At 33.0% G+C, this 16,281-nt stretch overlaps 1 protein-coding gene across 1 annotated transcript; it reads left to right on the top strand.

Moving 5' to 3' along the window:
* The first annotated feature begins 14,272 nt into the window (after positions 1-14,272).
* On the top strand, positions 14,273-14,755 carry LOC133031373 (secreted RxLR effector protein 161-like). The gene has a single exon (XM_061104857.1). The coding sequence runs from the start codon at positions 14,273-14,275 to the stop codon at positions 14,753-14,755; it is 483 nt and encodes a 160-aa protein (XP_060960840.1).
* The last annotated feature ends 1,526 nt before the right edge of the window (positions 14,756-16,281 follow it).

The raw sequence follows: 16,281 nt of genomic DNA, 5'->3' as shown, positions 1-16,281 counted from the left end.
AACCTATCCCTTGATAAGTCATTGTTATTGTTGAGTTCGAATATCTTACTAACCAAGCAGAACGCACACCCTCGTTACGAGCACGACCTAACAAATCGTCATTGCGGTCTTCAAATAACTAAGCCTTCGCCATTGCATCAGCCGAATCAACTTGTTTAGATAGTAACAATTCCCGGCGAATCTCATTTTTCAAGCCCCAGACAAAATAATTGATGAAGAATTGTTCCGATACACCCAAAATCTGAGTCATTAAACCTTCAAATTCTGCTTTGAAAGTTGACACCCGCCCTGTCTGAGTAATCTTAGTAATTCTTCCCAATGGGTCATCATAAATCGATACTCCGATAAGTAACCGTAATGCTCGAAGAAAGGACTCCCATTCTGGGAACGTGCCTCCTTTTTCCATCCATTGAAACCAAGTATAGGGAGTGCCATCAAGATGAAATGGTACCATAGAAAACCTGGTATCGTTGGAGAACCCCGTGCAAGTCAAAGAATTTGTTAATCTTGTAAATCAAATCTTCTACATTTGTTCCATCAAACCGATGAACCTTTACTCTAATAATTTTGAGAATTGAATTCACATCGCGAAGGTCAGTAGCCGCTTCCGATCGATGCATAGAGGGTGAATTTAAACCACTAATCGAACTCCCGTCCCCCACTTGTGGTTTTGACGAGGGAGATTGCAGTTGGTCTATTCGACCATCCAAATGAGTCACCTACTCGTCTAATCTGGCATCGAATCGAGCAAATTGCTCATGTGATTGTTTCTGGAAATTGGTTTCCAAAGCTTGAATCATGGCAACAAGTTCTTTGTTCTTCATGGTGGAGATGAAGATACAATGAAAGCACCAGTGTTAGCATAAAAAGCCTTCTTCGAGACAAGGCCAATGTCCAAAGCAAATTCTTGCTAATTCGTTCAACAACAACAACTTATTACAATTTATTCTCTTTATACAAAAAATTTAGGGAAAATAAAATAACAAAAGCAAGTAAGTTTGCACCACAATCATCAACACTCAATTATAACAAACTCTTGGAGCCAGTTGGGTCTAACGCGCACACGAGTTCCACGTGCAGGCACTCTCTCTTCCTCCATGGCTGATTGGCTTTCTTCTTTGCTACCACTACTGTATTCAGTTGGGGAAGTCGGATCTTCCATTTGGGTAGCATCTTCTATCCATCCTTTGGCTCTCTCTTGGATCACTCTTGGGTCTAATGTTATTGGGCCTGCCATTTGGGTTGGGCTAACAATGTAATATATGCATACATTGCATTATTTGTTTTTAGAGACAATTCCATATAATGACTTGATGATTAACACATATGTTATGATGTTAAAACTTTAATAAGATTTTTTTTGTATTGTTAAAACTTTATAGATGGATTTTTAAATTTTTGGTATAATATTTGATAATGATGATAGTGTAAACCGCTCAAATCACGCCACACCACACTATATTTTTGCGGTGTGGTTTTTGCTGGTTGTAGTCCGAGAAATTATAAAAATCGCATAAATAATTTAATTTAAAAACAAAATGTTCCAACCCGTACCAACCACACCGCGAACACCCCCTTACATAATGACATGATGTCGAAGGGTTCTACTAACACTACTGCTTTCGACCTTTAATTTTGTTAAATGTAGTATTGTTTTAGATAAAAAAAAAAAAAAAAAAAAAAAAAAAACATGGTGCGGAAGGGTCAGGATGCATGCGTAGGATAAATTTACATCTGATATAAGCACAATTGATATTCTTTTTAATATTTTTGAAGAAAATACCATTCTCACTTACTACTTGTCACAAGGAATCTTTAAGTATATACATATATTTATGCATGTTTGTCACGCATCAATTCAAACTAATGTTCTCTAAATATATTCTTTTTGCTAATATTAGATTTGAAAAAAAAAATATGAACGTTAGGTCTAACTATTTTTTGTTTAATATATAAACGCTTTTCTTATAAAAAAAAATTGAAAAAAAAAGTTACAACCATACAAAAAAATAGTAAGCTCTCTCTTTATTTTTTTTTCTAAATATTTTTAATAATATTTTAATCTAAATCATTATTACTTTATCATTATATTATAAAATTAATTTATATTTAATAAATTCAAATTATAATATATTATGCAAATAATTAAGAACTAACTAAAGTAGTAGATAACATAATTAAAGCAACACTAATAAAAATAGCTCTATATTTTAGTTTTTAACTATTTTAGCAAAAAAAAAATAGAGAGTGTCATTAGAAATGCTCTAAAAATAATGCATTACACACATATATAGGAAAATTATATATATATATATATATATATATATATTGTTAAGCTTGCAAATGGTGGAGTGAAGTAGACATTAATATGAAAAATACTAAAAGGCACCTTACGATGTTAAGTACCATAAGATGACGAACTCCTATTGGTACAATTTAATATTGAGTTTCAAACTTTTTGAATTAATAATAAATAATATAAAAAATAGCTAACTACTTATAATATGTAACATCAATATAATATTGGTACAAATGGCCTAATAGTAATGCTCGGTATATAAACACTGCTCTAACAATCTACAGCAGCAGAATGTAATTCTGTCACTGCAGAATACAGTTTTACAGAAACAAACCAGAAATAAATAGTGTAGAATTTAAAAACATGACACAATAGAATTGTACGTGTTATCAGTGTTCTTTTAAACAATATTGTTATACTTGAAATTCGGCTAGCGCTTCAGAGGAGGACACGTGTCAAAATGGGAAGAATACGAATTAACAAATGTAATGATAATTATATTTGAAAATGCAATAACTCATTAAATGCGGAAGTGACAGAGTATATTTGCAACTTGCTGACTGTAAGGTCTTACGCGAGATAAAAATATACAAACTGTTGCCTCGTGCATTAATGAGAAACCATACGGCTTCAAATTTACAAAGAGAGTTATCAACCTCGCTACGCATTAAGAGACGTAGACGAGACATGATGACTGCTGGTAAGACACTTAGTGTATAATACACATTTTACAAACTAAATATAACAGTCGAGTAAATCCAAACAACTAATAGCGAGGCATTCATCTCGCTACAGGAAGGCGCGCTCATGGTACATTCACTAATCAGCTCCAGACATCTTTCAATGAGGTTCACAGCTCCATCAAGTCAGCTCTCTCAGATAAAAGCTGACATACAAATGATGTTGACTGCTGAAGTTCACCTTGTCAGCAAGATCTGCAATTTTCAGATAGAGCATTATGTCTTCAAGTGCAGGAACAACGAGGCTTACATTATCAATCTCAAAATGATATGGGAAAAGCTCCAGCTCGCTACCAGGGTTATTGTCGCTATGTTCCCAGCGAGACGTCCCAGAACGATACGATTTACAACGTATTTAATAAATGTTTACATTGACCCAATAAAAGCAGACCTATCACAGCTGTAATTTCTCTTATTCTTCAAACCTTTTCAATTGTCTTATGTTTTCTGTATATATACATATATGTCTCTTGCTTAATTTGATCTTTAGGATTTTTTTATGTGTTTAAAAAGTACATAATTTATTTAAAAATAATTACTCAGATTGTTAAATAATCTATGTGTCATGTTGTGTTTTCTTCTAATAAAAATTGCAATTGTTTAATTAAATGCTAGCATTTGCTTTTCGTTTTTATTGTCTTTAGTTTTTTTTATCTTTGATTTATTTTTATTACTTTAGATTACTATTTTTGATTGGAGAAGATAGATAGGATTTACTGTTTTCAACATTGATTTTCTATTAATAGGATGAGAAGATTTAAGTTATACTAATTTTTTTTCTACGTTTGGCTTTGGCTCATTTGTGTGTTTGCGAAGGGATTTTGATTGGTGGGGGAATTAGAGGCTACCTGATCTAAGGCTTTGGTTTATTTTTATTTTTATTTTTTTGTTTTAGAAATTTGAAAATTGGAAAATGAGTGCTTCGAGGTTCATAAAGTGCGTTACTGTCGGAGATGGAGCTGTAGGAAAGTATTAAGAATTAGTCCCACATTGCTAATGTGTGGAAATAAATTGTGATATATAAGATGAATGGGCTACTCCTCCCATTGCCAATTGGTTTTGGGATGGAACCTCATTCATCTTATCCTCAAATTCTAACATGGTATCAGAGCCACTTCTGATCCGTTGTGAGCCCAAATTGCCACGGGTCCAAAAAACCGTTTGTGATCCGTTGTGAGCCAAAGTGCTGCCGGTCCAAACAGATACTTCCGTTGTCTCCCCTATAACCTCCATTTGGGACCCTTCGGCTAATGTGTGCCAATTTTTAGTGTTGAGGTCTTTGACCTGTTTCAAAATCCACAAATTTCCCGACGTGTACACCCACAAATTTCCCGATATTTGGCCTTGTGGGATTCTTTCAAATGTCACGTTCGGTCTTGTGGTCTCTTAAAGGTCGTTCGTTATACCCACACTTTCCAGGCCCAAACGTGAGGAGGGTGTACTAAGAATTAGTCCCACATTGCTAATGTGTGGAAATAAATTGTGATATATAAGATGAATGGGCTACTCCTCCCATTGCCAATTGGTTTTGGGATGGAACCTCATTCATCTTATCCTCAAATTCTAAAACGTGTCTTCTTATCTTTTACACCAGCAATACTTTCTTTACGGTTAGTTTCAATCTTTGATTTGATTTTCAAAATATAAAAATTGTTTGAAATTGAATTGTAATGGCAAATAATGCTCGAGGAAATTTGACCCCTTTGATCATTTTCTTTTTTTTTTTTAGCTGTTTGAATTTCTTTGGTTGATGTTTTTTTATTGAGTTTTCTTTGTTTGGTGTTCTTTCTAAAATTGGGTGATTTTTATTGTTTATTTGTTTTAATTATCTTTATTTGTTTTTAGCTTGATTTTGAAGATGAGGGTACATTCGTGTTCTTATGGGTTTATGGGGTAGGTGAAAGTTTTGAGATTTATTTGTTGTGATTATATAGTGGGTTGTTAATCGTTTGGGCTGAAATTTAGATTATGGATTCTCAATTAGGATGTTTGTTTTGGCAATTGTATTATATTGATGAGTAATTTGTGATTTTGTTCTACAATTGAAATCATATTTTAAAAATAGGATTATGCGCCCATTGTTTTCGACAATTTCAGTGCAAATGTGGTTGTGAATGGAAGCACGGTTAACTTGGGATTGTGGGATACAGCCGGTAAGAAGATGCTGAAAAGCTAATTTACCCTAATTGCATGTAGAAGGTTTACTAAATTATTGATGCTAATTGTAAAGCCTTTATTCTTGATTAAGTACAATGTTACTATTTTTATTATAATACATGAGTAACAAGTGTTATAATTATTGCTATTAACTTTTGCATTATGTAATTAGTTTATAGTTAGTTTTTACGATACATGGAATATAAGTTTTAGGATAGTTTATATTAATAATTTTGGTATTATATAATTAGTTAATAGAATCGATTACTAATTTTATATAAGTTTTATAAATGTTATTTAAACGTTTTTGTATCATTTATTTACTATTATATAAAATCATTCTATAATTTGATAATGCAGGTAAGGAAAGTTACAAGAAAAATTGCAATTTTCCCTTACTTACATTTATGCTTCATTTTATAACCGATGCAATAGGTGGAAAAAAAAAAAGTATTTTAGTAATTTATGTGTCATTTTATAAACGACGTTATAACTTTTTAGTGACGGTTTTGAAATGCTACAAATGATTTCGCATCATTTCCAAACCGATGCAAAAGATATAACAGAAGAATGTATATTTTGTGACGGTTTTTAAATGAAGATAATTGGTTTTTGCGTCATTTTAAAAACGACGCTATTAAAAAACTATTTTCGACTATGAAATATACGTCGGTTTTCTAAACAACGCAAATTCTTTAAATGATACTTAAAAACCGGCGGAAATTGTACATTCTGTAGTAGTGCAAAAAAAAAAAGGAGCCACCAAAAATTTGAAAATATCGATCCAAAAAGTAGAGCAAAAGAGCCACTTGTGATCAAGAATACTAAGCCAAAAAAAAAAAAGAGCCGCTTATGATCGAATTGTCCAAGATAGTGAGCATATAAAATAGTCACCATCTTGAGGGAAGATGCTAGAGAGTCTCATATTGTTAATGTGTGGAAAGATAATAGAATATATAAGAGGAATGAGCTACTCCTCGCATAGGCAATTAATTTTGAGATGGAACCTAATTCATCTTATCTCCAAATTATAAGAGAACCCAAACAGCCTCTATGAATTTGTCATCTCTTCTCTCGTATCCTTTCTCTTGAAAAAAAAAAAAAAAAAGCAGAAAGGAGAAAGAATTAGGAAAAAGAGAAGTAATGGTGGTGTCGTGGGATGTAGTAACTCAGCTTTCACATCAAGATGATGCCTTTGCTAAAAGGAAGGCTGTGGAGAGAAGCTGACATCGTCCTTTTTACCATAGTCGCTGACCGTATTGTCTACCTCGCATTCAAATCCTCTATTTTTGTATATTATATAATATATAGTACTATACACTAATCTAGCTATTTTTACATATATTTATATAATGAAACGAATGAATCTTATATCACGTGAAGAATCATTTATTATATTTTATTATTATATAAAATATAATATATTTTATTCGTCAGTCCTATGTCCTATCAATTGTGGATAAAAAGAACTAATTAACCACAAAAGTGATGTACTGCATGACCATGGTTGGACTTGGATAGAAACACTAATTTAACAACAGCCCAAATCGTTTCGAAGAGTCTCTGGGCTGAACCCAAGAACAAGAAAATGAGAGTCCATACATGCATCCGGGTAGTATGAAAGGAAATTACTGGTACAAATCACATTTTATATCCACTTTACTTTGTTTATTTTAATTTTTATTTTTATTTTTATATTCTTCAAAATATACCAACTTGTATAGATAGTGTCCCTATTATACCCCATAAATTAATATAAATTATGTGCATTCTAAAAAAAAATATTCTTTAACTTATTCCAAATCACTCTATGCTGACATTTTACTTTTTATTTTAATTTTTACCTTCATTTTATTATTCTTTAATTTATATTTAGTTTTATAAGTTATATCCCCATTATGTGTATTTGATACTCTAATTTTGATAAGTTATGTGAGATTAAATTTGGTACTTTAATTATAAAAGATGATATTTATCAATTAAAATTATTTTAGAGTTGTATTTTGTTTGTGTAATACATAAATGACACTTTTCAACTTATCCCCAAGGTGAGGCTAAGTCCAGCCCAAACAATAGAAAGACCCCTTAAATTAGAAGAGTTTTTACAAAAATATTAGATTTGGGCAAAATTTTATACTTTTACTGTCGCGAAATTTTTCACAAAAATATTATCTTTTTATAAAACAACCGTAAAACAATAAAACAGAAAAATTAAAACAACAATGAACAACTAACACAGTACAAAGTATAAAATTTACACAGTTTTTTTGAAAAAGAATTCCGTTTTACGGTAAAAAAAGTAAAAAAATTAAAAACACTCGTAAACCAAACCATAGAATGAGGACACATGAGGTCATTGCTAATAATTAGATTATTATCACATCAATCGACATGGAGTGGGAATCGAACAGATATCAATAGGAGATATATAGATTACATACGATTGGATAAACGAACGAAGCACTGAAACTAATCTTACACCGTGAAACACCCACCAAATAAGTTTCAATAAAGTACACCAACATTAGTATAGTCTCCGCATGATAAGCTCCCCTTAACTTGGGTTGCAATCCGTTAGCTTGTTATATTCGTGTTTATATTTAGACAGATTACAATATCAAAACTTAACTTAATTTGACCCCTCGTCGACATTTCATGTTCACATGTTCTTACACTCCAAGTTGATAAACACGAGAAAATGATATGAAATATGAGACATAATAAGAAAATATATCACACTATTTTTTCACATTTAAAGTTTTTTATGGTGTTTACATTTTTATAAATCTAATATCAAATCTCATATTTGATATTTTTATCTAGTCCAATTAATTTTAATTTTTGTTTTGTTTATTTTGCATTTACATTTTAGGATATTTATTTCTCTATTTTTTTCCTTCTCTAGTTTTTTTAGTAGATTTTGTATTTATATTTGGGGCATTATTTGATTATTGGAGGATTCGTTTTGTATGTCGTATTATACCGTATTATATTGTATAGTGTTATATTAAAGTATATTTCATACAATATTTTTATGTAAAACTATGGATGGTATTGACTTGTGTAGGTACATAAATATATAATATTTTAAAATAAATTAAAGTTTAACATAGTATTATATGAAAATATGATATATAATTCAATTTAATAATAATATAATACAATATAATATAATACGGTCTAATACAACGTACCAAATGAGCCAGAGTGTATAATATTAATTCGCCTCATTTTTTGTTGTTTTTTTATATGTGATTTCTCTCATTCCTATATTTTTATTTATTTTTGTTATTATTTTACAGTTTTTATTGTATGTTTTGTCTCTTTAATTTTTTTATTTCCTTTTTTCTCTCTAGTTTTAGTTTTTTATTCTCTTTGTTATTTTTAACTCCATATTCTATGCTTAAATCAACTCTGGTTTTTTAACAATCAAATAAAAAATTAACCAAAATAGAGAATGAAGTTACAAGTTTAATTATTAGATATTCATATAAAATTTATATGTTCTAAACTAGATTTTAAAGTTGGTTTATTAGGTATTGTGTATTTTTCATTATGTTGTTAATGAAACTTATTTTTTTTCCTACCTTTTTTAATGAAATGATTAGTTTCTTTTGATGTTTATCAAACTTGCTTTTAAAGTTAGTATCATTTTTAGATTATAATTTTTTTTTTCAATATCTTTGTTAATGAAACTGTTTTTTTTTCTGCTTCTTTTAATGAAATTATTAGTTTCTTTTAATGTTGATGAAACTGATTTTTAAAGTTTGTATCTTTTAGATTATAATTTTTTGCATTGCGTTTCTTTTTTAGTATGATGTTGATGAAATTGATTTTTTTTTCTGTTGCTTTTAATGAAATAATTAATTTCTTTTAATGTTAATGAAATTAGTTTTTAAAATTAGTATCGTTCTTACATTATTATTATTTTTTATGAAACTTATTTTATTTTGTGATTCCCTTGGAGATATTTATCTCATATTAAATGATTAAATCAACTCTAATTCCGCCTTGGCTACTTTCACAGCCAACGTCAAGGGTTATTGGGATTACTGCTTAGAATAAATTACTGATAGTACTCCACAAGTATTAAGGAAAATCCATAAACCTTAATTTGATCCCCTGCGCTGGAAATCTATTATTGCATGATATGTGTTTGAATTTCAGCATCCGATGTTCATCAATTAGGCTAACTGCATATTCATCATATATTAATGTAATTAATTAATTAGTAATAATTGGTGATTTCGCATGCGTATTGGCTGGGACGTCGAGAAGCTTCCGTTCGGTTCAGCCGGCCGGCTTCACCGATCAACGACGGCCAGTCGTCTGAGAGTGGTACAACAGTCGTCTGTGAAGGGTTCAAGAGCAGTCGTCTGAGAGTGGCTCAGTTCGGCTCAATGACGTCCTCCGTTTCAGATTTTTGTTTTCCTTTATTAATTTACTATTATTAGTTTAATTCCAATTAATATTTTTATGGGATTAGAATTATAAGGAGTTCATTCCTTAATTAATTTAATGATGTAATCGTGTTTATGTGTTGAAACTAATTTAGTTTTTTCCATTAGTCTTGTCTTTTGACATGGTTCTTTAGTCTTTTCCTTTAAGTTTTTTCCATTAGTCTTGTCTTTTGACATGGTTCTTGTTGAAGTAAACCTCCACTTACACTGATAATGGACTAATTACAAGGACAAAACAGTAAATACATGCAAAATCCCTAATTTGGCCTTCGGCCTCTATAATCCCTAACAGAAATTAGTTTAGAATGGATTAGGTTATAATCCACACCTAACTAATTTCTGTAACTAAATATTTACAGGTACAAATATAAACCCTAGATCTATATGTACCTGCATCAATCACAACCAGGAACAGTTGAGTGATATTCTTCTAGATCCAGTGGTTGAAAAGCTTGAAGAAGAAGGAGAAGAAGCTCTCACATGCACAAGAAACAATAGAGAGTTAGTATAGTTAGAGAGAGAGGGATTAAACACTAAATATGTATTAAAACAAGAGATAACCAGTCTAAAAACATACCTGTGACTTGGAATCTCATCCTTGTAACTTTGAACATCATTTTCATAGTGGAATCGAGCTCTCAATCTGAGGAGGAGCTCAACGGAGACGTAGCCAATTTATTTGGTGAACTTCGGGAAAAAATCTGGTGTTTTCTAACCCTATTTCTTTCTGTTTCGTGTGTGTGTTTGAGGATAGATCAGATCTAGTTAGATTTGATCTTGTGTTTGTGTTTGATTTGGGATTTCTCGGCTGGCTTCGAGTTTCTCAGAGAGAAACTCTCTGTTAGGGTTTTGAGCAAAACCTAGGGCTGAGGGAAAGTGATTGGGAAGGTTCTCGATCATTTTGGTTTTGTCTTGGACAAAACGGAGTCATTTTGACTTTGCTGACTTTGAAAAGTCAGGAATACTTAAAGGTCGAAATTGACCTTGTTTAAAATGATTAATTGATTGTTTGTGTCGGGTAGTTTGGTAAAAAGCACCACATTTCTACAATGGTATCAGAGCTTGGTTAAGCTGGAAGATTCAACATTCAAACTAATCAGGAAGGAAGAACAATCAACCAAGAAATCAAGAAACACAAACAAGAATTTCAAGAACTTAACCTTGACCTAAAGAAATCTTTAACAAAGGATTTTTGGGAACATTTCTCAAATTAAACTTTATAAAAATTGCTTATTATTTATCTTTATCTGATTTTATTAAACATGAGCAATTTAAAGGTAGACATTGACAAATTTGATGGTTCTAGTGATTATAGGATTTGGAGGAGAGATAAAATCACTCCTGGCTCAACAAAAACTTTTGAGGGTACTTAATGACCCTATAGAATAGCCACAAGGGACAACCAAGATTCAACAAGAAGAATACTTGGAAACAGCAATTGGCATCATGATATTCAATTTATCAGATGCCATTATCAGGTTGATTGACAAAGAAGAAACCCCTGCCAAGATCTGGAAGAAACTGGAAGAACAGTTTCAACAATATTCCTTAACCAACAAGATATTCTTGAAGGAAAGGATTTTTGGTTTTAAGATGAGTTCATCCAAAACTCTTGATCAGAATTTGGATGAATTCTTAAGAATGCATATTAAACTTGCAAATTCTGGGGAAAATGAGGCTCTAAGTGATGAAAATCAAGCTATCATTATCCTAAACTCTTTGCCTGAAACTTATAGGGAAGTTAAGACTGCTATTAAATATGGAAGGACATTAATAACCCTATAGGAAGTAATCTCTGCCCTAAAATCTAAAGACTTAGAGATGAGAGCAGAGAAAGGAGGAAACCCAAATGGTGAAGTCAATTTGAGTAGGGGCAGACCAGGTCCAAGAAAGCCTTGGAACAACAGAGGGAGAAGCCAAGGCAGAAATTCAAACAAAACAGGAGGACAATAAAGAGGCAAATCAAATTCTAATACTAGAAATCCTGATGAAACTAATGGTTGTTACAACTGTGGAAAACTTGGGCACTTTAAAAGAGATTGTTATTTCTTGAAAAGAAATAACAGGCACAAACCACATGGACAGGGAGATTCTAAACCTGATATGCATGATGCAAACTTGAGTGATGGATATGAAAGTGGTGAAGTGTACCAAGTTGGATCATCCATCAAAGATGAATGGATCCTTGACTCTGGTTGCACTTTCCACATGACTAACAATAAGAATTTTATGTTTGATTTCAGGAAATCTAATGGTGGAGGAGTTATACTTGGAAACAACCAAACCTGTGATATACAAGGATCTGGTTCTATTAATTTCAAGATGTATGATAGCATGATCAGAACCCTAAGTGAAGTTAGATATGTTCTTAACCTAGCCAGGAACCTAATTTCACTAAGTGTTCTAGATGACCTAGGAATTGTAAGCAAGATTGAAGCTGGACAAATGAAAATTAGCAAGGGAGCCCTAACTATCATGAAAGGACATAAAGAAGGAGGCCTATACTATCTAAATGGTACACCAGTGGTTCCATGTAATTTCACTGCACACAGCAACAGTGATGAATCAAATGCCATGACTTGGCACAAAAGGCTAGGGCATATCAGTGAGAAGGGTTTGCAACTAATGAGTGAACAGGAACTCCTAGGTAAGGACAAGGTACGTAAACTTAATTTTTGTGAGTGTTGTGTTCTTGAAAACATCATAGACTGAAATTTTCCACAGGCACACACAACACAAAGAAAATTTTAGAGTATGTTCACTCTGATCTGTGGGGACCAGAGAAAACAAGTACTCATGGAGGTTGTGTCTATTTTCTATCTATTGTAGATGATTTTTCAAGAAAAGTCTGGATATTTCTTTTAGAACATAAAAATGAGGCTTTTTCTAAATTTACACAGTGGAGAACACTTGTTGAAAATTTGAGAAATGAAAAATTAAAAACTCTAAGGACTGACAATGGATTAGAATTTTGTAATGAAGAGTTTAACCATTATTGTAAAGAAAATGGTATACAGATACACACAGAACAGTTAGAATAACACCCCAACAAAATGGAGTTGCAGAGAGAATGAACAGAACCATTCTCAACAAAGTGAGATGCTTGCTATTACAATCAGGGCTATCCCAAGGATTTTAGGGAGAAGCAGCTTTAACTGCTGTTTATTTAATCAACAGAAGTCCATCCAGTACAAATGGATTCAAAACTCTTGAAGAAAAATGGTCTGGTAAACCCCCTGACTTATCTAATCTTAGAGTATTTGGGTGTGCAGCATATGCACACCAAATTATTGGGAAATTAGAACCTAGGTCTATGAATGTGTTCTTCTAGGATATCCTGAAGGAGTTAAGGGTTATAGGCTTTGGGTTTGGGAACAAAGAGGTTTTAAAACTATAAATAGCAGGGATGTAATATTTAAGGAAGATATTTTTCCATGTTTGCCTATTACAACTAACCCTAGTGTAGGTACAAAAGAAACTGACCATGCAGGTAGCAACATTGAGGTCAGACCTGGAACTGTTCAGGTGGAACAAATAGTGAACACACCAGAACAGAATCAAGGAGATCAGGTTCAGGTGGAACCTGGGGACCAGGTTCAGGTGGAACTTGATGAAGACAACACTGGTATTACTGATGAAGGGACTCAAGAAGACTTGGGGGATTATCAGTTAACCAGGGACAGAAGTAGAAGAGTACCAAGGCCTAATCCTAAATGCAGTTTTAATATATGGGATGAAGACATTGCATATGCATTCATGAGTGAGTTGGATATGGTCAATAATGAACCTCAATCTTATGAAGAAGCCATTAATGGACCAAATTCCAGGAAATGGAAAGGTGCTATGGATGAAGAGATGGAATCTCTTAAGAAAAATAAAACCTGGATTCTGGTGCCTAAACCTAAAGATAAAAGTATTGTTGATTGCAAATGGCTATTTAAGGAAAAAGAGGGCATAACTAAGGAAGAACCTATAAGGTATAAGGCCAGATTAGTGGCCAAAGGCTTTACACAGAAAGAGGGGGTTGATTTTAATGAAGTATTTGCACCAGTTGCAAAATACAAAACAATCAGAATTATGCTAAGTCTAGCTACACAATTTAACATGGAAGTAGACCAGATGGATGTTACTACAGCTTTTCTACATGGGGAACTTGAAGAGGAGATCTACATGAGACAACGTAAAGGATATAAAAAAAAAGGGGGAAAGAAAACTAAACGTAAAGGGTATACAAAAAAGGGGAAAGAAAACTATGTTTGCAAGCTAGTAAAGTCTCTCTATGGATTGAAACAGTCACCTAGACAATGGAATAAAAGGTTTGATGGTTTTATGCTAAAACCGGGTTATTCTAGGAGCTACTATGATCACTGTTTATACTATACGGGAACTGATATAAATAAACTCATATATCTACTTCTATATGTAGATGATATGCTTATAATCAGTAAAGAAAGAGCAAGAGTAAACACCATGAAGGGTTTACTCAAAACTGAGTTTTAAATGAAGGACCTAGGGGAAGCCACTAAGATATTAGGGATTACAATTAAGAGAAATAGAGCTGAGGGTACTCTCAGTCTAACTCAGGAAGATTACATACACAAGATAATTGAGAAACAATGAAAGGCTCTAAAATTGCTAGTCAACCTATAGCTACTCAATACACATTGTCAAAGAAACAATGTCAAGAGAGCAAGGCTGAAAAGGAGGAAATGAGCAAGATACCCTATGCTAATGCCATTGGATCTGTTATGTACGTAATGGTAAGCACAAGACCTGACCTTGCTTATGCCATTAGTGTACTTAGCAGATTCATGACAAACCCTGGAAAGACACATTGGCTTGCTATGAAATGGCTACTAAGGTACTTAATTGGGACAACTAAACTACGACTCAAATACAAACAACAACAGGGAAAGACAGTTATAGAATGCTTCAGTGATGCAGACTATGTTGGGGACAGAGATAGTAGAAAATCCACCTCTGCCTACATACTACTAATGGGGGGAAACTGTGTGAGTTGGAAGGTACAATTACAACCAGTTGCGGCATTGTCCACAACTGAATCAGAGTATATTGCAACTACAGAGGCTATCAAATAAAGTATTTGGGTAAAAGGAGTCCTAGAAGAGCTAAGGTTGCTAGACACTAAACCTGTGATTTACTCTGATAGTCAGAGTTGTGTACATCTATGTAAGAACCCTATGTTCCATGATAGAACAAAGCATATAGAGATAAAGTATCACTTTATTAGAGATAAAATGACACAGGGACACATAAGCATTGACAAGGTGCCTACAGAAGAGAATCTTGCAGACATGGGGACTAAAGTAATCACCCTATCTAAGTTTAGACATTGTCTAAACTTAATAGGGTTGGATCAGGGATAAAGTGATCCTTGGGATCACAGAGCTATGACCCTCAGTTTGACTCGACTACTATATTATCAACTCAGTGATGGTTTAGGTGGAAATTGTTGAAGTAAACCTCCACTTACACTGATAATGGACTAATTACAAGGACAAAATAGTAAATACATGCAAATCCCTAATTTGGCCTTCGGCCTCTATAATCCCTAAAAGAAATTAGTTAGAATGGATTAGGTTATAATCCTCACCTAACTAATTTCTATAACTAACTATTTACAGGTATAAATATAAACCCTAGATCTATATATACCTGCATTAATCACAACCAAGAACAGTTGAGTGATATTCTTCAAGATCCAGGGGTTGAAAAGCTTGAAGAAGAAGGAGAAGAAGCTCTCACATGCACAAGAAACAACAGAGAGTTAGTATAGTTAGAGAGAGAGGGATTAAACACTAAATATGTATTAAAACAAGAGATTACTAGTCTAAAAACATACTTGTGACTTGGAATCTCATCCTTGTAACTTTGAACATCATTTTCATAGTGGAATCGAGCTCTCAATCTGAGGAAGAGCTCAACGGAGACGTAGCCAATTTATTTGGTGAACTTCGGGAAAAAATCTGGTGTTTTCTAACCCTATTTCTTTCTGTTTCGTGTGTGTGTTTGAGGATAGATCAGATCTAGTCAGATCTGATCTCGTGTTTGTGTTTGATTTGGGATTTCTGGGTTGTTTGAGGTTTGGCTTTGAGTTTCTCAGAGAGAAACTCTCTGCTAGGGTTTCGAGCAAAACCTAGGGTTGAGGGAAAGTGATTGGGAAGGTTCTCGATCATTTTGGTTTTGTCTTGGACAAAACGGAGTCGTTTTGACTCTGCTGACTTCGAAAAGTCAGGATTAGTTAAAGGTCGAAATTGATCTGGTTTAAAAATGATTAATTGATTGTTGGTGTAGGGTAGTTTGGTAAAAAGCACCATATTCCTATTGTTCTTTAGTCTTTTCTTTTTAGTTTTTTCTGGTTCGAGTCTTATCTTTTGGCATGGGTTGTGTAGCTCGAAATCAACATGATGTTATGGTAGAAGCATTCAAGAAGGAGAAGATTGGATGTGTTCAACCCGAAATTGTTGAGATAATAGGCATTAAAGAAGCCTTGAGTTGGATTGCAACTCATTCGTAGGATAGAGTCATGTTGGAAACAAATAGCTTGGTGTGTGTCCAAGCGATTCAGAGCAGTATTTTTATGCCTTCACATTTTGGTCTTATT

This window comes from Cannabis sativa, chromosome 9 (genome assembly GCF_029168945.1).
Source record: "Cannabis sativa cultivar Pink pepper isolate KNU-18-1 chromosome 9, ASM2916894v1, whole genome shotgun sequence".
In the NCBI taxonomy this organism is placed as follows: Eukaryota; Viridiplantae; Streptophyta; class Magnoliopsida; order Rosales; family Cannabaceae; genus Cannabis; species Cannabis sativa.
The sequence above is the reverse complement of the archived record's forward strand: the minus strand, read 5'-3'. Positions and strand labels throughout refer to the sequence as shown.

Coding starts and splice junctions, on each gene's coding strand:
- LOC133031373 (XM_061104857.1), top strand. CDS start 14,273: ATGAAAGGCTCTAAAATTGCTAGTCAACCTATAGCTACTCAATACACA.